At 31.9% G+C, this 25937-nt stretch overlaps 1 protein-coding gene and 1 long non-coding RNA gene across 2 annotated transcripts in view; both read right to left on the bottom strand.

The window, feature by feature from the left end:
* Window positions 1-12099, bottom strand: part of LOC146537557 (uncharacterized) — a 107900-nt gene extending 95801 nt beyond the window's left edge. Inside the window, exon 1 of the mRNA XM_085188257.1 lies at window positions 11826-12099. Coding sequence (XP_085044383.1) covers window positions 11826-11846 — 21 coding nt within the window. The 5' untranslated portion in view covers window positions 11847-12099. The remainder of the gene's footprint in view (window positions 1-11825) is intronic.
* A 6234-nt stretch (window positions 12100-18333) lies between these two features.
* LOC146537556 (uncharacterized) lies at window positions 18334-21525 on the bottom strand. The gene is made up of 3 exons (XR_014878153.1): window positions 19386-21525; window positions 19013-19145; window positions 18334-18572 (listed from the first exon to the last, which is right to left on the bottom strand). It is a non-coding gene; the product is annotated as an uncharacterized LOC146537556 (long non-coding RNA).
* Between the last annotated feature and the right edge of the window lie 4412 nt (window positions 21526-25937).

Genomic DNA, 25937 nt, shown 5'->3' with positions numbered 1-25937 from the left:
CAAAACCTTGAAAATTTTATTCTTTTCAGTTACAAACAAACGTTAAAAAAATTAAACAATGGAAGAATGTGACAGTAATTTAGGCTCAGTCTTGTTGAAATAAGCTCGCTATTTCTAAACTTATTTAAAAAATAAAATAAGCTGAATTAGCTTCACTTGCTTTATCACGCACACAATAGGATAAGCAGTGGGAACTTAATGTTAAGACACTCCGTTGCCCATTTGCCGCGTTGGCTTCGTTAGGAGAAAAATGATAATAGTAAATATTTGATTCTTCCGAGTAGGAATCGAACCCATAACCGAAAACAATTATGTATATATTTCCATATATATAAGAATCATATAGATAAATTGACACCATGCCTTACGCAATGCCTGAAGATATCGGTGGAAAGTGTAAGAAACGACAATAATTAGTAATATGTTCTATATACCCTACTCAATTTTAGATAAAGCGTGAAACTTAAAGAAAAAATATATAAAGAAGCTCTACAATCCCTCAAAAGAATATACCCTTTCAATATTAACATAACTTCAGATCTATTCTTGATTGAAAATATTATTCTGGTTTTTTAAGTAAGTTTCTTATTGTCATACAAGTAAATTTGCTTTGACCAAAAATTATATTGTGTAATACGAAACTCGTATAACAATATTTTATACTTTTGAAAACAAATTTGCAATCAACAACAAACTACTATTCGAAGCTTTCGAAGCTTTCAAAGCTTTCGGAACTTTATCAGATCTAAAATTAGTTTTAAATTGTGAAATTCAAATACGATATTGAATATATTGTTGTAATACAATTTATAATATTTATAATTATTATACATTAAATATTTTTTCTTTATGTATCTGTAGTATGTAGGTGTAAATGTATAATTAATTTCATGTTAAAACACTCCGTTCTCCACTTTCCTTCAATACTTAGTGTCAACTTTTGTATAGATATCGAAAAAATCCGAATAATTGCGTACAAAATATTTTAAAAGGAACGAACCTGTGAATTTTTAACGGCAAAGGTAGGTAATTGGTTAAATTAAAGCGAAAAAGGCATGGACTCTTTAATTATGAAGTAACGACGTATTCTATAAATAGAATATCGTGTTCTTTAAATTGCCTCATCTCAGTGGACATCTTAAATTTGGTGCGAACTGATTTTTTTAAAAGTTTCAAATATGTATGGGTTTTATGCTGTCCAAGCATGAGATAGTTTTGGGTTCAATTCCCAATCGAGGAAAGATATTGTATTGATTGAGGTGTATTTAAATTACATATTTTTATTTTAAACCAAATATATATATATGCACATTGTTGGATTTCATTGCATAGCAATTTTTTTCAGCTTCAAACTATCCTGCATAGCATAGTAAGATACGGAAAGAATCGTGTCAAGTCACTCCGTTTTAACTCTTCCCTTCCCTTCCTTCGTTTTCTTCTTAGATCTTACAAATATATTTTAGTTCCTTTACCTACAAGAATTTCACTTTCATAATATAAAAAAATGAACTAACAATTTAATATCAATTAATGAAGATTTTAAGTAAGATTAAACGCTTAAGCATTCCTCTTAGCTTCCGCGAAGCACCAGGAAGTTCTTAATGTAGACATAATTTAATTACCCACCGGGAGTATTTTACGAAAGTAGATTGGTTGATTGGCGTTAATTAAGACGTGAGTACGATTTACATATTATTATAAACGTTATGAATATGGTGAGTATAATGAAAAGTATTTTTTAATAAATATTCTTTGGTAACAAAAAGTTTTGTAAAAATAAGTTAAAGCTATGACAAATTAAAGATTTTTTTACATTTTTTTTAATTTACACTTAAAAAAAAAAAATTTTAATTAAATCAGCTTCACGCTGTATCCCATACACATCAAGGCAGGCAGAGGGAGGGAACCTTGTGTTAAGGCTACAAAATTGATGTTTTTATTTTTATATAGTCAATTTTCTAGTTAGAAAAAGTACAATATTAGTTTTCACCATGCAAAAAACAGCAACGTAAAATAATTTTAGGTGCCTTAAGAATTCACTAGATAGATTTCTCCAAGTTGTGAAACGTGACTAGGGAATTCTGAGAGAGAAATGGTCTGTCTGTTCGAGCTTTACTTCTAAGAGTATTTATATTGTAATTGTTAAAATTACAGTATAGTTGTTATTTATATATTAATATATATTTAAACAAATTATTAAAAAAACCTACCTATGTATATAAAAACAAAAAAAAATAGGTTCCTATGCCTTTTTTAGCTAAAAACAAGTATTATTCTAATAAATTGCTTAAAAACAGATTCCAGTTTAAATAACTGTTTAAATCTTACTATGAAAGTCTATAATGAGCGATTTTACATACATCTGGAGATGAGCCAAGACGTCGGTGTTGATTTAAAATCTTTAAGCTGCTAATAAATCTTCAAAGCTTGCCTGTCGATTGGAATTATTCATTCGACCATTTGGATATACGAGTACTTCACAATTTACCAAAAGGTTATCTTGCTTTTTACGGCGTAAGGGTTGAAGTAATTTTCAAAATTAATATGTAAATATACATCATAGTTTATATGTTATTCTTAATTTACCTTAACTAGGAACCAAAATACGGCTTCGGCCGTCTATACATAAATATTATAGCCAAATTATAAAAAAATCTTTACATAAATTGTAGTCTGTCTTATTCTGATAAATAAGCTATTATTGTAAAGTTTCATCGAAATCCGTTCAGTAGTTTTTACGTCAAAGTAGAACGAGCATCCATCCTCTCAAACGGTCACTTATTAATATTTCTAGTATTACGCATGTACACTCTATAAAAGTATAGCTGATAACACCTGTACTCGAACAGGTGTTTTCAAACAATTATCATAATGAACGAGAAAAACGCCTTTTATAGTACATATTCGTAATTTATTGAGGTCTTGATATTATACATAAAATAATTAATGCACGCAGAGAGAATTACAAGACTGTTATATTATGATTGTAATGTTTTTTAGTCATTAAAAGGATATAAAAATCCCACACAAAAAAAATAACTTATAATAACCATATTTTTTCATAAGAATCTCTAACAAACGACACTTATCATATCAATTGAAACAACAAAGAACATTATGTATGAATGAGTAAGAGCCCTAAATAGCTTCATTTCATCGAGTGAACGTATGAAGGGCGTTGTTTACGTGCTTTTTACAAGAGACGCGTTAATTTTAGATGCGCGTGCGCATCCGCCTAGCTGCTGATTCAGCTGTGGGAACGTAACAGGTTATAGACTATTATGTGTTAATGATAGAAGCCATGGTACTATAGGACGGCATCTAAGTGTACTGTGATGGTCATGGATTCAATAACCACTTGGGAAATGTCTTTTTTTTCAGATTGGTAAGTGTAATCATGGCGGTGAGTTCTGTTTTCCAAATGCAATGTATCGAAAACAAGAGAACGTAATGTCTTAATGCTAGGCGTTCTCTATCTATCGTGCTATATGTAGTAGATTCATAAAGCTATCAATATCTTACCTTTTTTAGATTCTTTATCACCAGAAGTATTATACTCGACGATAAAACAGTTATCAGTAACTCTATTGGTTTGATACATCATTTATATACACATAATTTTTAAAAACATTGCCTTTAATATAATATTCTAAGATTTTTTTTTCTTTATGCTTACAATTTTCACGTCTATTCAAGTTCGATCCAAATGTGATAGCGAGCGTAAATAAATTTATTTGTCTGACATTATTTAACAAATAATAAAATATTTGTAGTCTCCAGATTTATTGAAGTAACATAAGAAAATAAGCGTTTTATCCCCATTTACTTTACCATTTCTCTAGACATATAATATAAACAACGATTGTCTAAAGCGTGATTTCACGATTGTAGGTTAACGGGCCGTATAAATTATAAAAGGTTGAAAACTTAAATTTGCGGGCGTACCTTATAACTGACAAATATAATTTATAATGGGTTTTTTTTGGTGTTTTTTGGTTATTTACGGTTAGGTTAGGTTAATAATATTTTTTATTTATAAAAAAAAAAGGTTAATAATACTTTCTATTAGTTTCAGCAAACAAAGAGAGATGGACAACAGTTATAATGTAAGAGTTCCGTTTTTTCTTCTAACATACGAAACCCTAAAAGATCAAACACAATATTCCTAAGATACGTAAGAAATATTAAATTGTAATATACTAATATTGACGTTATTTATCGATATGTCCACTCGCCGTGTCCTTGACAACGCCTCACGCTTATCTTGGCTTATCCGAAAATTCTATTACGAAGACCGATATCGTCTAATATAAATAACAGGATTTTTTCCGTTTCTTTCCTTTAGAACGTTTAAATTAGTTTTTTTATCATTTATTTTGTTTGAATCTTAAAATCGATAAGTAACAAGATATAATTATAGAGTAGACGTATGCATTTATATATTTTGTATTAACTTGTGTTTCGTATTTTTTAACTACTTCTTATTAATGGGGATTATGTATATATATTTTTAATTTATTCAGGAATTAGAATATTATTATACAAAATAAAAAAAAAGAATTTACTAAATAACATTCAATAATAATTAAGGCTATCGAGGCGTAGAGAAGCGAGCATAAGCATGTGACTATAAACGCGACGGTTATGGGTTCCCACTCGGCAAAGTGGGAACCTATAACCGTCGCGAATACTAGGTTCCCCCTGCCTACCCTAATATATACTGAAAACTCTATGATTTAGCCCATATATGTATTATGTATAATATTTATGTAAATTATATTCAAAAGATTGGTTATCGCGTGAAAAACGACAGATGATGTCTACGATGTCGTACTCAAAAGTTCAAGCGGACATAAAAAGCAGAAGCTGCACATTAAATTTAAGGGCCTACGACACTAACCGACTTCAACAAGGAATATTTCTGCATCAGGAGTAAAAGTTGAGTGCACTACATGCAGCCTCGAGGATATGAACTGCAATTTTGCATGTTATATAAATGAAAAGCATTATATGTTCTGGTTACATTCAAAAACAATTATTTACTCGTATATATATATATATATATATATATATATATGTAATTAATTGAATGTGTAACACGATAGATAGTGGGTTTGATTCCCACTAGAAGAAGAGAGAGAGAAGAGAAGAGAATTTTAATACTAGGTCCCCTCTGCATTGTGTGCGGGATATAGTGACGCTAAAAAACCTAAAATCACTAAAATAACATTTTATCTATATAGAATATAGTATATATGTTATAAACTTATGAAATAATATTTTATGAGTCGCAATCTTAAGTAACTAGCAGTATTTGGTCTCTATTTCCTAATGAATTGAATTTTAAGTAAGAGTGGTGCAATGCCTCTCGATACAGAGCACCGTTTTGTGGATTTCATAATCTAGATATAAATTTAGATAAAGTAAGTATACATATCGAAATTTTCTTTACTCTCCTTTGCATTAACACCTACATTTTTTTAACCTTCCGTTCCCCAGTTTTCGAGGTATTGCCTGTTGAGTAGAGGAATTCATTTCCAAGCTTTATCTTGTTACCAGAGCAAGGAAATGAATTAATAACTCATTACTTCCGAATGGGAATCGAACTCATAACCGTATGTCACAAGCAGACGCTGTACCATTTCATCACGACGGCCTTGTTGCCATAAATTGTAAAATAAATTAAATAAAATATACCACAATCGAAACTATATAAAACTGAAATAGAAATATTTACAAAATACATTAAGAACTACAAGATTTGCGTGTTTTCTTGGACCCTCATTGTGTTAACAAGTTAAACTATTGTTGTTATCGAAACAATAAGTGCCTCTTAAGACTAAACAGTAACAAGCCAGTAGTCTATAATTGTCTTCAAAGTCGGTTTAGTTTATTAATGTTTTACTTACTTATATGAGGTCATCGTGGGCTGAGGCATTAAGTGTGACCGCAAACCACTTGAAGAAAGGAAATATTTGATATTTTCATTTCTCCTCTCTCTCTCTCTCTTGTCGAGCTAAAGTGCGGCGTTGAGTTCCGCCACTCAACAGGCTATTCTTCCAGAATTCGGCGGAAAATGTTTTCCCGCTGTGTGCGGGATACAGCGAGACGCTAAAAAAGGTTATAATATATCTTGAATAGAGCGTAATATATTTTAATTGATTATAGTACTTGCAGTATCTACAATAATACTCCATATATGCAAAAAATAAGAATAATATTCAGGAATTCAAAGACAAATGTTTTCAATTGTCACAGTCATTGTTCGCGTTTCTCATACGAGCGTGTAGTACGTTTCATACGTACATTCAAGTGCTCCCTCTATTTGCTTCTGCTAAGTAATAATTCCTATCGACAGCTGAACGACTAAATAAGAGTTATTAACTGCCCCGATTGGGGTTTGAATTAATAAACACTGCCTGACTGACTGCATCACTGAGCAACGATGGTGTTAACTTTTTCTAATAAGGTCTTAGAAAATTACTTCTTCAATAATATTCCTTGGTATTTGTGGAGAAAGTTCCATAATAAAGCTCAAGGCTGCCTATTAACTATTGTATAGGCATTCACAGTATCCTTTATCGACTGGTGTAATCCTTCGTTACTGCGTTCAATTCTCGTAAGCCTACAGTGTATAGATGTTTTGGGTCATATTCGATAATAGCATCGGTAAACCTCATCTAGATTGGGTACAGTAGTTTCTATGGTAATTTTTATAAAAAAAAATATTTACTTGTTTATATATAAAAGCTTGTCTGAGAACAAGTTAGAAATACTTTGACTACCTAAACAAGACAAAAATAAGAATATTTTTACATTATATATCTACACCTAGAGGGAAAATTATACTATAACCTTTAACTAGTTTTAAAAAGAAATATTAGAAATATTTTTTTATCTTTTTGTAATGTAAACAAACAATAGATATAATGAAGAATCACTGATAAGTTAGCGCTAGTTAGCTCTTAATATTCAAATTTCAAATATATTTACAATCTAACAAAGAAATTGAACCCCAAAACATCTTATAATTAATATTTTATATATGAAATAATTTTCTTAACGTTTAAAATACAAAATATATTTAGCCAAGATTATATAAATATCTATTACTAACGTATCAAGTGTACTTAAGTAAACGCCCTTGGCTGATAATGAAATCACTTGTTCACCTGAAACGCGAAATATAAATAGTCTATACCTATTCTATGTATGCTATAGATAGCTGTTACGCATGTTGACTAAAAGAATTCTTTTTTCACAGTATATTAATCTTTTTCTAGTTATGTAAAAAACTATACTAAATAATTATTTTATTTATATTTTTACGCTGTATGCCGCACATAGCAGGGTAAGCAGAGGGAACCTGGAAACTTAGCGTTGAGACACTATTCCTTCCATTCCCTATTTCCATGGAATTTTCGAAACATTGTGTGTTGAATAGTGGAACTCCACTACGCGATTTGCCTCCTTACCAGAGCGAGGAAGTGAAAATATTGAATATTATTTTCTCCGAGTGAAAATCGAACTCACAACCTTCGCGTTTACAGTCATGCCCCTGCACCACGACTACCTAAATAATTTTTAAAAGTATGAATTTTGAAAATTCCTAATGTGTCTCAAGAAAATATATTACTTTCAGTTATTTAGTAAAAAAAAACTATGATTGGCAAGTTATTAAACTAGCTACGGACACTCGACACCATCACCTCGATGGAAGGAGGCGGTAATCTGGGGATCAACGAGACATAATACCTTTATTTAATCAAGTGACAGACAGACGAGCCCGCTTTCACCAATACTATTTGTATTGTGTTTTTTATTGAACGTTTTTATATTACATACTATTCAATAACTAAAGTTTTTGTAGTATTGTTCTTTGGATTTTTTTCTTAAGTTCTCTATTTTTTTATTAATTGGTATAGAATTGGCGTAATTTAACGTTAACATTGAATTATATAATTGTTTTTATTATATTATAGGTTTTTTAAGTATGCTGTTGCAGCCAAATTATTAAGAAATGCATAATGTTTATAAAATACCTACATAAAAGTACTATTTACATTATATCTACATAATAACATCATCGCAGAATAAAATCATTCATAATATCTAAACATTACAAAGAGATCAAATTCTACCAGCGACATTAATCTTATAAATCTGAAGAGTTTGTTTGGTTGAACACGCTAATCTCAGCAACTACTGCTTCGTATTGAAAATTTCTTTTTGTGTGGGATAGTTTATTTATCGAAATCCTAGTAAATCGTTTTGATATATGTAAACCACTAAGTATGCCTGTGGCAAAAACTACCTTAGCCATTTAAAATGTGTCATGACATGACAGATACATAACTCTTAGCCACGTACTTGACCACGGGCACGAAACAACATGTAAAAATTAGTGGTTAGATGACATATCGAGAGAGAGAGAGAGAGAGAGAGAGAAAGTGGATACATTTTTAAGATAATTCATTAAATTCACATCAAGAATGTTAAAAATAAAAAAAATACTAGTCTTATAACCTAATAGAAAAGTCAAAGATAAGACCTAGAAATCCGGATCGCCATAATTAAAGAACAACAACAACAAAATATAATGCCAGCGAAACCGGTTAGATATGAATGAACTGAAGCGTATCAATACACTGCTCCACTGCTCTTTCTCATGTAGACTTGTTTACTATGCATATTAATATTATTATTATTTGATATTAATAATTTACTTATAAATATCGTGGCCGTCAGCGGCATAAGGGTGTAACGACGGTTGTGGGTTCGATCCCCAGTCGAGGAAGTGAAATATTTACTAACGTTTATACTTTCATTTCTTCACTCTGGTATCGAGGTAAAGCGCGGCGTTAAGTTCTGCCATTCAACACGCAATGCCTCCAGAATGCGACAGAAAGAGGGGAACGCAGCGTCTTAACACTAGGTTCCCCCTGCATACCCTGCTGTGAGCGGGATACAACGTGAAGCTGCTAAATGTCATGGCGTAGTGGACGGCGTCTGGCAGTGAATCTGGCTGATGATTAAGGGGTTCGATTGATTGTCAGGAAAAAAAATTCACTTTCCAGTTTTGGAAAAGTTTAGTACGGCGTTGTGTTCTGTCAATCAACACGCAATGTCTCGAATTTAAGTGAAATATGAAAAACATAATTTACTAGGTTCTAGGTTTTTCCTATCTAGAAAAATAACATGTATTTTTAACTATTTCCCGTTTGCGATAGAGACAGTTCATTTTCCTCTGTATTTATCCATGATGCAACTTTAAACAATCATAATCGAAAGTGCTAGTTTGCAACGTCAATTGATTACACGGTACTTGTTTTTTTTTATATGAATATAATTTTACTTTACGGTAGAAATAGTAAAAGTAAAACAGTTAACGGAGTTCTCACTTTTCTTTATAATTTTATGTCGTTCTCTTTTTTATTTAAAGTTTTTCGACTTTCGCTACCGAATTGATTATTATTATAGAATAAGGAAAACTTCGATTCTAAACCTACAGATAAATATTCGTATTAATTACAGTATACACTAAAATGCAATGATATCTACAGAATTAAAAATCTTCTAAGTACTTACTTATAGCCCTGACTAAATAATTATATACGATTTTAATAGCATATTAAAACAACCAATTTGTTATCGCGAACAAAAAAATAATCTAACTGTACTTTTAGGACCTTGAAGCAATTATCGGTAAAAAAAACTAAATACCGGCAATATCGATAATAACACACTTCTACAACTAGACTAGCTATAGTAGAATAACTGTAGTACAACTACACATTACAAGGTGCTTCCGTTACAGGGACAGAGAAAATAGGGACGACTCGGTTTTCCACTTAGCACATGTGTTGGAAGGGAGCCCACAAATACACATTAGTAAATAGAATGAAATGTTAACCAAACATTAAGTTTTATAGTTTTGATGAAATTTTACACATGTCGCTTTTGAAATTTGATTAACTTCACGCTATATCCCGCAGTAGGGTAGGCAGAGGCAAACTAGTGTTAAAACACTCTGTTTCCCATTTTCCGGAGACTTTGCTCTGCTCAACACTGCGCTATGCCTCGACACCAGAGCGAAGCAATGAAAATATTAGTTTATATAAATAGCCTCAGTTTACAGAAATAAGACATTAGTCCTATTAATCAATTATGATTACATAGTTTTAAGTTGTAACAATTTTTTCGCCAATTAATATAAGAAAAAAAAAAATAGTTTTAATAATAAAATAACAAATATATATTTTAATATTTAAAAAATGCATTAAATATGTGAGCATGTCTAGACTGCAATATGACCTTTGGCGCATGTAAATGGCTACGTAACACATAATACGTACAGATTTATGCGTTGGATGCATTAATACATTTATATATATATATATATATATATATGTGGCGTAATATATATGTATATGCCATGGCCAGACAGTCGTGGCGCCTTGGAGCAGGGACATAACAAAGATTAAGGGGTTCGATTCTTACTCGGGGGTGTGAAAATTTGATTATTTTCATTTTCTCGCGCTGATATCGAGGCAAAGTTCCGCCACTCTTCCGAAAAGTAGGAAGTGTCTTAATGGGAACGAAGTGTCTTATCAGTTTAGATTCCCTGGTTCCCACTGCTTAACCTGCTATGTTAAAGCGAGCGAGGCCGCGTGTGGAACGCTAGCTCAATATAAAACACTGCCATGATCAAGTAACTTACCACAAAGAATACTCTAACCCATTATACCATATATTAATTAAAGTACCCACTAAGTATCCTTCAGAGCCACCTGAAGCCTAAATGTTATTATGATTCACGATAACGGCTCGCTGCTAAGACATAAGCACCATGGCGTCATTAGGGGGGAATTACCAGTGCTGGTGGGTGTAATGTAGCCTTTTATTTGTATAATAAGTTTAAAATAAAGTAGGTTATGTTTTATGGTAGTGTTTGTGGCTTCATGGTATATGTATAAACATATTGTAAAGTGTAGTCCTAGCAGGATAGGCAATAATTCACTTCGTTCCCATTAAGGCACTTCCGTTCCCCACTTTCCAACTAATTCTGGAATCAATGCGTGGCAGTAGCTTTACTCCACTCAACTTTACCAGAGCAAGGAAATGAAAATGTTAAATATTTTAATTCCTCGGGTGGGAATTGAACCAAGAACCTGTCGCGTTTACATTAGCGAGCTTGTCTTCCTGGCTTGTACGCCACGACTGGCATATAATAATCAACTAAAATAATATAGACAGCGTGCTTGGTTATTTTAAATAATAACTAACGTAAACAAGGAAGCCGTGGGCCATGTGTTGTATTGAATGCATAAGTGTTTGTTTTCCTATACCATTCATGACTTTTGGTCCAGTTAAAAAAGCTAAAAATATTTTTTACTCTTGTCTCTTAATGTTAGGTAATTTTACGGAAAGTGGAGAACGGAATATCAACACTAGGTCCATGTGCCTATCGTGTTATATAAATGTGCGGGATACATAGTGATGCTAAATAAGGAGAGAACCATTATTAAAAGTATGTACGTTAATTTAATTTAAATTACTAAGAGCATTGATCAGCTGATCAACTCAGCATCGATAAACATGTTTGTAAATCTTATCGGACACTGTAATATGCGCGTATAATTTAAAGATTTTTAATTAATTAAAGATAAAAGAAAATACTTATTTATAATTATGATTATAATATTTAAGTTTGAATTGTGTCTGTCTACGCTAATTGAGTTAAGAACTTTTGTGCGTTGTTTTTTTTTAATTTTTTGTGAATAATGTAAAGTTTATATTAAAATTATAATTTGGTGTAGACTTACCATCATCATTGAAGTATGCATAGTGTCAGGACTATCCCATCCAAAGGGAACCGAACCTCGGACTCGGTTACATCATAACCGCCAAAATAACTACGAACAAACACTAATTTCCACTAAAAACACAAGTAAAACCAACTCAAGACAACGTCACAATTTTCCAGTTATTTAACTAATATGTTAAGAATTTAAAAGAAATAAAAAACACATTCATAAAGTTTGTAAATACGACCGGTTATAGAACTAACGGGCGACACAACCTTCCTCCAACGCTACACTGCACTGACTGATGAAACGAAAACGAATAAACTACCTGATATATTGCTTGCTCGCTCTTTCTAATACTCTTATCACAGGAAAGAAAGAGATAGATACACCTTCTTGCTATAATTAAAATTGCAATCCGGTGCATACAAAGTTAATGCGATAAAGTTTTACAAGTTCGGCTAACTCTATTAGTGAATGAGAGATTTATGTCAGTACTTTTGTTACTTAGAACGATATCGCACTATAGTTGGATTAATCGAAATTTTTCACGAGTGGTGAAGTTAAACTTTGAAAATACATATGAAACCATTTTTTTTTATTTTCATATTAAATTAAATTTTAATTATGTCAACAAAGCGTGGGGTTGAGTTCCGCCACTCAACATTCAATATCTCGATTTAGGCGGAGAGTGTCTTAACACTGGTTCTCTATTTCTACCATGTTAAATATAGTGAGAAACTAATAATGTCCAATAAGACGAAGTACGGACAGAGTATTTGATATTACTATACAAAACGCAATATTCCTAAATTGGACAGGGTGGAAAATAATTCATTCCCCTGAGTGGGATTCGAACCTGTGTTTGTAGCACATGCCGTACCGCTGCTCTACGACAGCCTTAGATGTTCACATGATTTTATATTCTATTAGCGGCCCGCCCGCGGCTTCGCCTGCGTGAAATACGTTATTGTTAATTTCTGTCTCCATGAGCACCTACGTCCTATAAGCGACGTCCATGCAAAATTTGAGATTCCTAGCACTTGTAGTTTCTGAGATTTCGTGATGAGTGAATGACCTTTCGATTTTATATATATATATATATATATATATATATATATATTAATATGAATATGTATGTATGTATGCCCTTGTCCTTAACATTTCGACCAGTCAATAAACTTAAAATGTACTTTATAACAGTCAAATAAAATACAAAATTTAGATCATATTTTATTTAAAAAACCGTTCATTGTAAATACCTTAACTTTTAACATTTATATTAATTATTAGCACCTGTTCCAAATGTATGGATGTATTGGCCGTTTATTTAACTTCAAGAGCGCAAAGAAAAGAACTTCCGGGAAACTCATGGAGTAAATATAAGGATATGACGGTGTTTATTTACATTTCTTGTTTACAGTATATTTTCGAATGTTAAAATGTTAAAATTTGTTTTTAAATTTTCTGTGTAGAAAATTATGTAAAATCAGCTTCATGCATGTATCCTATACAAAGCAGGGTAGGCAGAGGGAACCTAGTGTCAGGACACTCCGTGCCACACTCTCTGCCGAATTCTGGAGGCATTATGTGTTGTAATAAAAATCAAAGTAAATACGTACATTATAACTCTCTCATGTCTAGTTTCCATATGCTTCCACATTTTCGAACAATGATTTAGGTAAAGCTGCACAATTATTTTTATCTAGTAATAAACCTATCTACATACATTACACTTTTTTTGGTCTAATTAAATTCATTAAAATATTATTAAAGGCCAGTAGTAGGTGCAAAAATAAGAAAATATACACATACCCGCTATGACTCCAGAATTTGAGGGAAAGTGGAGAACGTAAGTGTCTTAATGGTAACGAAGTGTCTTAATAGGTTCCCAAATTTCCTTGCTGCTGTATGCGGGATATAGCGTGAAGCTGAGAAAAAAAAAAGAAAACAAATATTATTGAACTAGGCATGTACGAGATGAATCACAACTTTTGACTAAATATAAAAAGGTTTATGTTTAAGCTTATACTTAATTTTTGCTTTTTAAGCCGATAAGTCCCTTTTTTACACCAAACCGTGTTCCAAAAAGCTTTTCCTTTAAAGAATATTACATAAGATCAGTTATTCGGGGATCCTCTCTCCAAAATAGATACAAGGAATATTTTTTTACGAAAAGGAACCGGCAAAGGGTCCCCATTCCAGTTCTAAGCAGCGTGAGATATACCGTTTGTATTAAATATTAACATTTTAATCCAACTTCTCGTGCGATTTAGTTTCAACTTTCAAGCTCATGTCCTCTTTGGAGGGAATTACATTTAATGCTGTTATTGTCCTCTCGTTAATACTTGTTTGTATTAATGTTTAGTTAGTGCTTGTGGAGTTTTTTTTAATAAACAGACTGAATCTAGCTAAATAAATTATTCTATTTTGAACATTTATTAGATCCAAACCAAGTAAAATGTATTAAATTTTAAGTACGGTACGGTTTACAATACGGTAGGCAAAGGGAACCTAGTACACTTCTGTTCCCTATTTTCCGAATTCTGAGTTCTGAGTGGTACTCAACACCGCGCTTTGCCTCAACGCGAAAAATTTCAAATATTAAATACGTATTTCATTTCCCTGAGTGCGAATCGAACTTACAACCTGTCGCGTTTACAATATACTGTTGAGTTAGCCTGATTAGGAAAGCCGAAGATGATAGACACATCGTGGACTCTTTAGATTCTTAACATATTTTATTTATTTCTCCTAGCAAAATTTAGTATGTTTAAATTATAAAATCATAATTTTATATCTGACATAAAAAGATATCGAATGCTGTACAGCGAAATCTGATCCAGCACTTAAGCAACAGACCAGGTATATGAGAATGAACATTCTTCCAAATGGAATTTTAATTCACACGCATCGCTTACAATCAGGCGCAATGCAATAGCGACACCACGGCGCCAGTTACTCGAAACTACTATAGACGTACAGATTGATAATTGTGCATTGTATTCAATAGAATAATTTATAAAACATTACAAATGGGTATTTCTTTTTCATCTTCACGCCGTATCCCGCATATAGCAGGATAGGTAGAAGCCTAGTGTTAAGACACACTGATGTCTTCTCGTCTTCTGTTGTCGAATTCTGGAGACATTGCGGGATACAATAGCGAGTTTTGTCTCAAAATGAAAATATTTCATTTCCTCGGGTTAACACGCATTTAAATATAAAAATATAAAAAAATCATTCATAAACGAGGTTTCTTCATTATAATTTTAATCAAATTAAAATGACCTAATTGCACATAAACTGAATGCAAAGTAGGTATAATTTCTTCTGATTTTTTTTTGTGTCTAACTAAATTATAATTAAGAAGCATTCCCTCATAAGCAAAAGAAAATGAATATCTTGAAAGCTTAAGATACTTCGTGCAAGTAAAGAAGAGTATACCTTAGTTTGGTACCAACTTTTTCAAAGAATAATCCACTTTTTTGCTTAAAATCTAAGTTAGCATTAACTTAACATAAAAAATCGCACCAAACACTATCGTATTTCATAACGTAACTAGATATATTATTCCATTTAGACGTTTCGCACGCATTAGCAACATGCATTAAGTAATTAGTTAGTGAAAATCAGTAAGAACAATACAATTATCTCAATAGGTGCGGAAGTGGACGAGGTCGTCCGAAATAACCGGAGGAAGGCCGTATGTAAGAATGAACGTAAATATTTCACGTTTTTACTCTTTCAAGGTCACTGTAGGTCACGTTACCTGGGTTATATTACGTATGGTTTTTAAACTTCGCTGTGTTATAATGTATTTAGAAAGAAAAGTAGAGTCCTTTTTCTTTTTTGCTTAACATTTTTCTTATGTTTTAGCTTCTTTTTCTTATTTTCTCGCTCTGGTAACGAAGCACCGAGTTAAGTTTCGCCACTCGACACGCAATGGCCCAAGAATTCCCAATGGTAAACGGAAGTGTCTTATGTATAATGTTAAGGAAGTGTACTATGCACTAGGTTTCTCAGGATTCCTCTGCCTATCCTGCTAAGTGCGGGATACAGCGGGAAGCTTAAAAAAACATTGTAAGTGGTTTAGTGAGACTCAGTGCCGCTTTATACTAGCCAGAAAGGTGTTGTAAAATAACTTAAATATAAACACTCACGCAAGGCGTGATTGAACCTAGAACCAATGCGTCTATAGATATTCTCAATAATAATCGTTTTAAAGCATTTCTCAATTGTGCTGCTATAGCGTAGCATTTTTTTCATACTAAAATCCAAAAAAAAATATTTTTTTATTTGCTAAAACGCCAAAAACAACATTTCATATTGTATAACGAATACTTCAAATATATAATACATATCTACATATAAATGCATGAAAACCTCTCAAATTATGGGCAGTCCAATTAAACTGTAAGTTTCTAGTGGCGGTACTCTTCTGAATAAAATTTATGCAGTACATTTCAATATGCATTTCGTGACTGTAGACTGTAGTAGTTAGTTATCAGTTGGTGCATCAGATGTAGAATACTATAATATTAGATGTTATTTTTAATATTATTTCTGTTAAGTATGAATATTTATGGATTTCTTAAGATCAGTACTGGCGCAGGGATTCTAATGTGTCACTGTAAACGCCACAAATTGTGGGTTCAATCCCCACTTAAGGAAATTAAATATTTAATGCATTAGCGCCATGCCTCCAGAATTCGGCGGAAAGAGAGGAACGGAGTGTCTTAACTCTAGGCTTCCTCTGCCTACTGATACAGCCTGAAGCTGAAAATAAAAGAATATTTTTACTAATAAAAATATTTTATTAAGTATAAGATGCTTAGTAATGTGGTCGTTATAATATAAATAAAACAAAATGAACCCACTCTTTAATTACTTCTTATTTTTTAAATAAACAAAGTCAACAAGGTAATTGAGCCTAACGACTAACAAGGAATATAATAAGAAATCCTAAGGCAGAAACTTCAATAAAACCTTTAGTAACGAAGAAAACAAATTCAACGTCAATACCGGCGATACGGTAACGGAATAAAATGTAAATAACATATATTTTCTGTACACACTAAGCAGGGAAATCGAACCCACCCAAACATTGCTCCTTTAAATTCTACAGGCGCATGTTAGTTATGACGTTCCTTTCACTCGAGCTGGAACGCGTACCTTCTAGAGTATTTTAAGTAAATAGCCCGTTTAGTGACAGAAAAGGAGAAATACGTTTATTTGAAGCTAGAACAAGATTGATCTAAAATGTTTCTGATTATCTGTTCAAGGGAGAGTTGTTCTGAAAGCAAATATTTAAGTTAAACAAATGAAATGTCGTGCATTTCATTGAATTACATTTATATACATAATTACAAAAAATATTACCATTCAAATACACCATTTTCCGTTTTATGTCAGTTGATATGTATATGTATGTTTGTGACATTTGTAAGCGTTACAACTAGTTACTTTATCGTTTTAATACAATTTGTTAATATTTGTAACTATATTAACTAATTTTAAGTAACTTAAGTACTACATAGTCCTTTGGTTGAGAGAAAGATTATAGATTTATATGGAGTGAAATCGTTTTTATTTTGGGTATATATTGTTGTTGACACACGGTGTTCATAACATGTTAGTTTTTGCTAAGTATGCCATACATAATGCCATGTAATTTCGGCTCCGATCCCTCTGGTACTGTTGGTGTCGTATGAGGCATGCGAGGAAATACGGGGAAAAACTCCAAACTTCTCCTGGAATATGACAGCTACACTAGGAAAGAGTGAACTGAGAGGACAGGAGAGTACTAACACTTCCGATGTTGTAAAATTCGTCCGCCGGATTCTAGGGGCGGCACATTCTAGGTAAGTAGGCGGTAGACGGTACTAAAGAAAAGGCAAATGAGCTGAATGTTATATTTAACGTGGATTTTAACTGAATACGGTGCACCACTATTTATGAATATATCTAAAAATGAAAATAAAAGTAAAACTTCATTAAATATATACATAACTAGCGGACGCGCGCAGCTTCGCATGCGTATTTAAGGGTGAATTCTAATAACCCATGAAACATGTGTTCAATGAAATATTTTTAAGAGTCTAAATTTGAAATTTTATAAAAATCGGTGGCGATTTAAGAATTTTCTCATACAAACTTTCAACCCCTTATTTAGGGGGTGAATTCTAGAAAACCATGAAACATGTGTTTAATTATATACATTTAAGAGTCTGAATTTCAAATTTTATAAAAATTGGTGACGATTTAAAAAAAACCTATACAAACTTTCAACCCCTTATTTGCACCCTTAGGGGTAGAATTCTAGAAAACTATGAAACACGTGTTCAATTAAATACTTTTAAAAATCTAAATTTCAAATTTTATAAAAATCAGTGCCGATTTAAATTTTTTTCCATACAAACTTTGAACCCCTATTTCACCCCTTTAGGGTTGAAATTTTTCAAAATCCCTTCTTAGTGGATGTCCAGATTACAAAAGTAAACTTTTGTCCAAATTTAACGTTTCTTCCATCAGCGGTTACGGCTGTGCGTGCGTTACCTCAGTCAGTGAGGACAAGTCCTTTTATATATATAGATTAATATATCTGAAGGAACTGGATGACTATAATAGTGTAAGAGGTGCATGCGCTGATAATGGACAAGGGTAACGAAATGTCCAAGTAGAAGATGCGCCATATGGAGTATTTATAGGGACGAAGCTCCAAGTATTTAAGAGCATCAATTACTCTATTTCTTGCCGGTGAATCTGAAATAATACAAGAAAAATATGTATGTACATTGAATGCCTAATGTTAGGCATGCATGTCTAAATTGTAATTTCGGTTTTAAATCAAGTATAGTCCTATTATTGTTATAGACTTTATAGTTGCCTTTTCTTCACAATGTCCACTAATCAAGTGTACTTAATTATCATAATTCTCACTAGCTTTAAATTTCTATTTCTTCGCTCTGGTGTTGATGCAAAGCGTGGCGTTGAGTTCTGCCCCTCAACACACAATGCCTCCAGAATTCGGCAGAAAGAGGGGAACGGAGTGTCGTAACACTAGGTTCCTTCTGCGTACCCTGCTGTGTGCGGGATACAGCGTGAAGCTGATATATTTTTCCTATTTTATATATATATATATATATATATATATATATATATATAATTTAAAATAATTAAACCTAAAATATAAGCACACTTACATGTAATATGAATTAGTTGAGCTCGAAGGAAAGTCTTGATTTTATCTATTTCTGCATTTCCTAATTCTACAAGAACGGCTGTCACCAATGTTACTAAATATAATATTGTAAAATCAGCCACGATAGCTTTTGTCTGTAAATAAACATTATTATTTTATGATTCTTTCATTTTTGATGAAACTCAATATTATTTAAGTATAAATAATTCCCAAATAAAAGATACAACAAATATAATAGATACAATAATAAAAATATCAAATAAATCAATGACTTCCATTTGTCCTTAATTTTCATGAGATTATATATGTTTGGGTTTCTAAAAAGATACATTCAGAATGTAAAACAAAAACATAATTATATATTTATTACGTACACGAGAAGTATAAATTTGAGTTGTGAGCTTAATAATAAAATAGTAGATATACAAGAAGAACGATGGCAAGCCTATCAATATCTGAAAATTTAAAACAAATATTATTAAATGTAATTTTATTCTGTTACAAAAAAACACTGAAAATTTTACATATAGGTAGTTTGGACGTACCAAGAATTTTGTTGCATGACCTACATATCTCATACTGTCGATTATTTTTTCATAGATGTTGATAAAATCCTCCATTTTCTTTATATTTAATTCCATCACTGCATCATCAGCATTTGGAGCAAAATCTAAATCTTTAAGTATCGTCTTTCTCAATGACTTAAACTTACACCATAAATGCTCAAACACTATTATTCTTTTCAAATTAGTTAAATTCAATTGCAATGATAGCAAAGACATTGCAAAGAAAAACAAAAAATCGTGACCCTCACTTATAGAATAATATAAAAATTGAACTGTGCTTCTGATGACCATCACACTGAATGCACATAAACTTATTATTGACATATAATCTTGTTGTTGCAATAAACAATTAGGATCAGTTAAATTTATGGTATTTAAAAATTTGTTGAAATTTTTACCCTTGCCCAATAGGAAGATTAAAGATGTTGTGATGCAGTAGAAAAGCTTAAATAGTGTCATTACAGCGACAGAGTCAAACACATTCGGTGACATAATTTCTGTATAAGTGAAATAATAGTAACAGCGAAAACAAGACAATAGATTAAAGAGAATGCAATAAGACATCATAACAGTTTTGATTACATTATTACTACTGAAATCAGTATATTGTCCCAAGAAAAGTTGGCCATATACGATTATTTTAATAGAAGTAGAATACTTAACGTTGGATGCAGATTTGCTCTTAGTGTCTGTCATTGTAGCAATGAACATATTTGTATGTAGGTCCAAGAACAAATGAATATATAACAATATTATTTCAACATGAACTTTATTAGTTTTACAGAAAATACTTTAATCATCTATATATATAAAATCGAAAGGTCACTCACTCATCACGAAATCTCAGAAACTACAAGTGCTAGGAATCTCAAATTTTGCATAGGAGTTACTTATAGGGCGTAGGTGCTCGCTAAGACGGGAATTTGCAATATTCGACTTCTAAGGGGTTGTTCTTGGGGTTGAAAGTTTATATGAGACTTCGTTACTACAAATGCTAGGAATCTCAAATTTTGCATGGACGTCACTTATAGATCGTAGGTACTCATGGGGACATAAAACATAATAATAACGTAGTTCACGCAGGCGAAGCCGCGAGGGGGCCGCTAGTTCAAGATAATTTGATGAACACATTATCATGCGGTCCATCAATGTAATAACAGTACATTGTACTGATTGAAATATTAAATATGTACGTATGCGTATCTACTATGTATATTTTGTGGGAGTGTCTTAAGGCCTAGTTTCCTCTGTCTTTTTAGTTCGAGTAGCAAGGGGGCAGGGAGCCATCACACTATCGTTAATACTGGAGGAAGATCATTTAAAAAGTAGGAGATTTATCATGCGGTTAGCCGTATGATAAGCTTCCTATACCTAATACTAAATTTTAAATGATTAAGAAAACCCGCCGTTTTGTACACAGTAAGCAAAGAGTTAATTTCCCAGAGATTTGTACAACAAAAAACTATTTATATATATTTTACTACAATGAAATATTATAACATGTTGTAGATTCTAGTTGCTACTATAAAATAGATGGACCCTATCAATAACGAGAAGCCCCTATTCACACAAGGGAACTGAACAAGTGCCTCTAATACAATAATGGCCTGCCTAATCCATTTACCCTGCAACACCCTCAATGTGGAAATATCTGTTCGTTCTCACGCTAAATTCAATTAAAGTAAATTACGATTTAATTTTAACGAAAGCTAAAGTACAAATGATAGATATAGATTTTGAAATATTTATTAAAGTTTTATTTTTTTTATCAAAAAAATATTATAAAATCTGTGAACCGGACGATGATCATTAGACAGGCTCCCTAACAGGTAGACCTACGATGCAGTAAAATTCAGCATAAGGCTATGGCTGCAGGACCGATAATCATTGGGAATTTGAAAGGAGGCCTATATCCAACATTGGATAGGGCTGAAACGAAGGAACTGATATCGATTTGGTAAATTTACTATATTTTTTTTCGACTTTTATACCATATTTACCACTTATATTCAAAATTGTTAACTATTAATATCGGAAATTAGAACCTTTTGCTTATTTTCCACTACACTAAATGAATTAGCAAAAAGCAGATCATTTATCATGAATTTTAAGTGACGACTCCTAGTAAGTAGTATTTACCTACTTCGAATATGAACAGATGCATTTCGTAATACAAAATTTGGGGTAGAAAGCAGTAACAATAAAAAACCCCCACATTTCATAAAGGGTATATTATAACACATGTTACTATCATCAATATTCATTTTGACAACAATAGGTTTTTAAAGAACTGAATTAATTGTCAAATGCTATTTCGCATTTTATTATATATTTCAGCTTCACGCTGTATCAAGCACAAAGCAGGGTAGGCAGAAGGAACCTAGTGTTAAGACACTCCGTTCCCCACTTTCTGCCGAATTCTGGAGGCATTGCGTGTTGAGTGGCAGAACTCAACGCCGTACTTTGCCTCGACACCAGAACGAAGAAATGGAAATATAAACGTAAATAAATATTTCACTTCCTCGAGTAGGGATCGAATCCACAATTTGTTTTATCCCGTAAAGAAGGGTAGGCAAAGGCAAAAAAAAATAATGAAGTTTTTTCTCTTATAGCAAAATTTAGAATCAGTAGCGTCATCTAGTTTTCAATACGTTAACGACATACATTTAAAAAAACACAAACATAATCTTTGCATGTAGTTCCAAAAATTGTCAAGAGATGGCGTTGCTGGAAGTCTCATATGCGCGATAATTCTTACATATTAATATTAAATTTCCATAAATACAACATTATTATTTATCAATATATTATATTACAATTTATTTGCATTAACTAGACAATCAATATTATAAAAACCTTGTCTGAAAACTAATGATGGTTATAGCCTAGAGACCTAAATTTCACTTTAGAAAAAGGTTAAGTATATATTTATTTCAAAATAAAGTAATTCTTTAAGCCTCATTTACTTATTTAGTCATACAATAACGTTTAAATATGGAAAACTGTAGATTCTTCATTATCGATCACTATATGTGTATTAACTTACCATATTAGGGGACAAGTCTCTTAGAGGGAGATGAGAATGTTAAAAAAGTTTTGTGTTTACATACTTAGTTAGTTTTTTTGGTTTTACTTACATCCATAATTCATGCATTTATAAAGCATTTACTTTATTTCCCGACATTTTCTATAAAAATATCACTTTATTCTCTTTATTCCACCCAAAAAGGCGGAGGTTTAGGCGGTGTTCAAGTAAGTACATTAAAATATTTCTTTCTAATTTTGTTTTAATGAAATTTCTTAATGAAAAACAACAAATATATTTAAAAAACGTGAAAATATTGAGCGATTTGTTTCTGGTTTATACACTTTATAAAGAATCACCTTGTTTGTGACATAATATCATAATTACATTTGACAGACTAACAGTAACAGGTAATATGTGATTACGCAACTACACTATAATATACTTAATTGAAAATTACTTTTAAATGAGTGTAATTCATGAGAATAACACATGACCTTCCTTGTGTAGTGAGAGTAGGGTTGAGATTGTAACTAAAGTTTGTTAATTTAATAATTTATTTATGTAAAATAGCTTCTCTTTTTAATAATTACTTACTATTTTATATTGAAAAAAAAATGAAAACATTCATTATTTATAAGCCACTTATGAGTGTACATTTAAATATTTTTATTATTTCGTGATTTTTTTAAAACCATGAAGTTTACAGTAAAGAATAATATTATCATAAATTAAAAATACTTAAACTGACCTTAAAAAGTTTTGGCAACCATGACATTGTAGGAAGTCGGGCAATAACCGACTTGTGTAGTAAATGATTAATATCTTTAGATTTATATCTCAATAGTCAAGTTATTATTTTACTTTTAAGTTACTTTAGTTATTGTTAATTATATAAATTGTACACCCTGTACTGTTTCCACTCAAAATTACAATTGATTTTTAAAAAAGGAATGCCGTAATCTGATACAGAAAAAACAGGTTAAAAATACATATATTTGGCGAAATTAAAGGTTCATTTTATAATGAAACTAGCGACCCCCTTGCGGCTTCGCCCGCTTTTACTACTGGATTATTCATATAATGTATGTTTGCAAAGCACTTAAGATAATGTGAAAATTAATTAAACTCTAATGCAACCCGCATTTTCGTAGTTTCAATAAGGATTTTCCAATTGTTTTACTCGGCAAGAATTTTTTAGTAGGTACCGTAATTATAAATCTGTGCTACTAATCTTTTCCAGTACTTATTAAAATATATTTAAATGACTATTTTTAGATAGTTAAATGACTATTTTTAAACGGAAGAAATTATAAACAAAAACCTACCTACTAATAACTACTACAAAAAATATGAAACCAAATATATCGCGCTGAAATAATACATTCAACTCCGATTATCCAATACGTGCAAACGCATCTAAATCTTCGTTGCTATAGAGGCAGGCGGGTTTTTTTTTTTCGAGCTTCTGGTTAATGCTTAAGAGGGTATTCTGTCCCTGATGAAAAGCAAGCACTACGTGGCTGCCTGTGAGGAAAATTAAATAGAATGCATTGGCCGGGAATCGAACCCGGGCCGCCCGCGTGGCAGGCGAGCATTCTACCACTGAACCACCGATGACTGCTCATGACGCGCTTGTATAAGCAAAACGTCGCGGGGCGCGTTTCGCAGCAAGGATGTTTTCATATTGTAACAACTTCTAAAGTACTTATTAAAATGAAAAACAGTAGAAGACAGTTTTGATCTACATTAAATGGCCAACGTAACTAATATACTTATTTATATGCTGAGAGTAAGGGATAAGTAAAACTTGAGTCGGCACAGTTGATGAGTCAACGGCGTGATGTGTCAACAATTAAATGCGTTTTTCTCTAAAACTATTCGCAATTTCGAAATAGTGTAAACAGCAAATTTTATCTTCGTTTCACGTAGAAAATTAATAAAGTATTTTAAAGGATAAGGATTAATACCATTATGGAAAAATATCCCTCACAATAAAAAATATATTGAAATTACTATTTTTAGACAGAAATATGATCACTACACGTTATCCTTAAAAGATAAAAATATGCTCTCGCGGACTTTTTTGTAGATCTTATTAAGAGGAACAATACTCCAGTACATTGTTTTCATGTAGTACTTACCATTAAAGCAGCGCATGCGCGAAAGTGTCTCAACGGGTAGGACTTTATACACATTTATCGTATTTATGTTAGTTTACATAAGAATGTACAAATAATAAACTATATATAAACCTTCCCTGAGAAATACTCGACCTAATGGTGAAAACCGCATAAAAATCCGTTGGGTGGTTTAGAAGAAGAAGAGTTAGAAAGTTCAGACAGACACGAAAAGCGACTTTGTTTTATAAGATATAGGATAGGATAGGATAGGATAATAAGAAAAATTGACTTCAAACTATACATATGCTGACTTCATACACAAACTTGAACAAAAACTGAAATGTAACTAAAATAAACTCAACACGCAATGGTTCCAGAATTCGAAGATCGGAAATGTCTTAACAAACTAGGTTCCCAGGTTCCCCCTGCCTAACCCTGCTATGTGCGGCATGTAGCTAAAAAATCTATCTATATGATTTTTACAAAAACAAACATTGTCCATTGTTCGTCTTAATTCTTTATTATTTATCCTGCACTGCAAGAGCCGAGAACCAAAATTCATCACACTCTATTTAAGCTATAAGCTTTTATAAAAATTTGCTTCGAATAAAAAGAATTGAATGATTTTGTAAAATTTATAGAAACAAAATTAATAGGTTAATTTTGAATGTCTAATTACATTCTCTTTCTAGGAAGTATTTTCAGGAAGTCTGGAAACCGGATATCCGGCAACCAACAATGTACTAGCAATATTTATGTGGTCAACAATCTTTGCAAATGTATATTATATCAAATGGGCTTTACGCTATTTTATATCCTGCTGTCAAGAATTAAAAAAAATTGTGCCCACGGCGCATTTTATACCAGTTTTGCTTGGTGCGTGAAACATTTGTTATTTATTTTGTATTATATATTCTGAAATTTAAATATTGATTACGTCACTGTCTGGTAAATATTGTTTTTATGAAATATACAGACAATGTAGGTATTTTTTTCATCTTCACATGTGTCTAGGGGTTGCCAGACGGCCGTTTAGGGAGTTTTGAATGTTGTCCCGCGACCTGTAATTTTAATTTGCTGTCCCGGAATTCATGAGTACCTACTTGTTTAAATCTATCAAAGCTTAATATTTAACTAGAACAGTTTACGTAATTAAAAAATCACAAAAAATATCAACCTTCAGTTCTTGGTAGCTTAACCTCGAATTCCGAT

This window comes from Heliconius melpomene, chromosome 7 (assembly GCF_056956725.1).
Source record: "Heliconius melpomene rosina isolate 202511_hmr_F chromosome 7, ASM5695672v1, whole genome shotgun sequence".
Taxonomy (NCBI): domain Eukaryota; kingdom Metazoa; phylum Arthropoda; class Insecta; order Lepidoptera; family Nymphalidae; genus Heliconius; species Heliconius melpomene.
The sequence above is the reverse complement of the archived record's forward strand: the minus strand, read 5'-3'. Positions and strand labels throughout refer to the sequence as shown.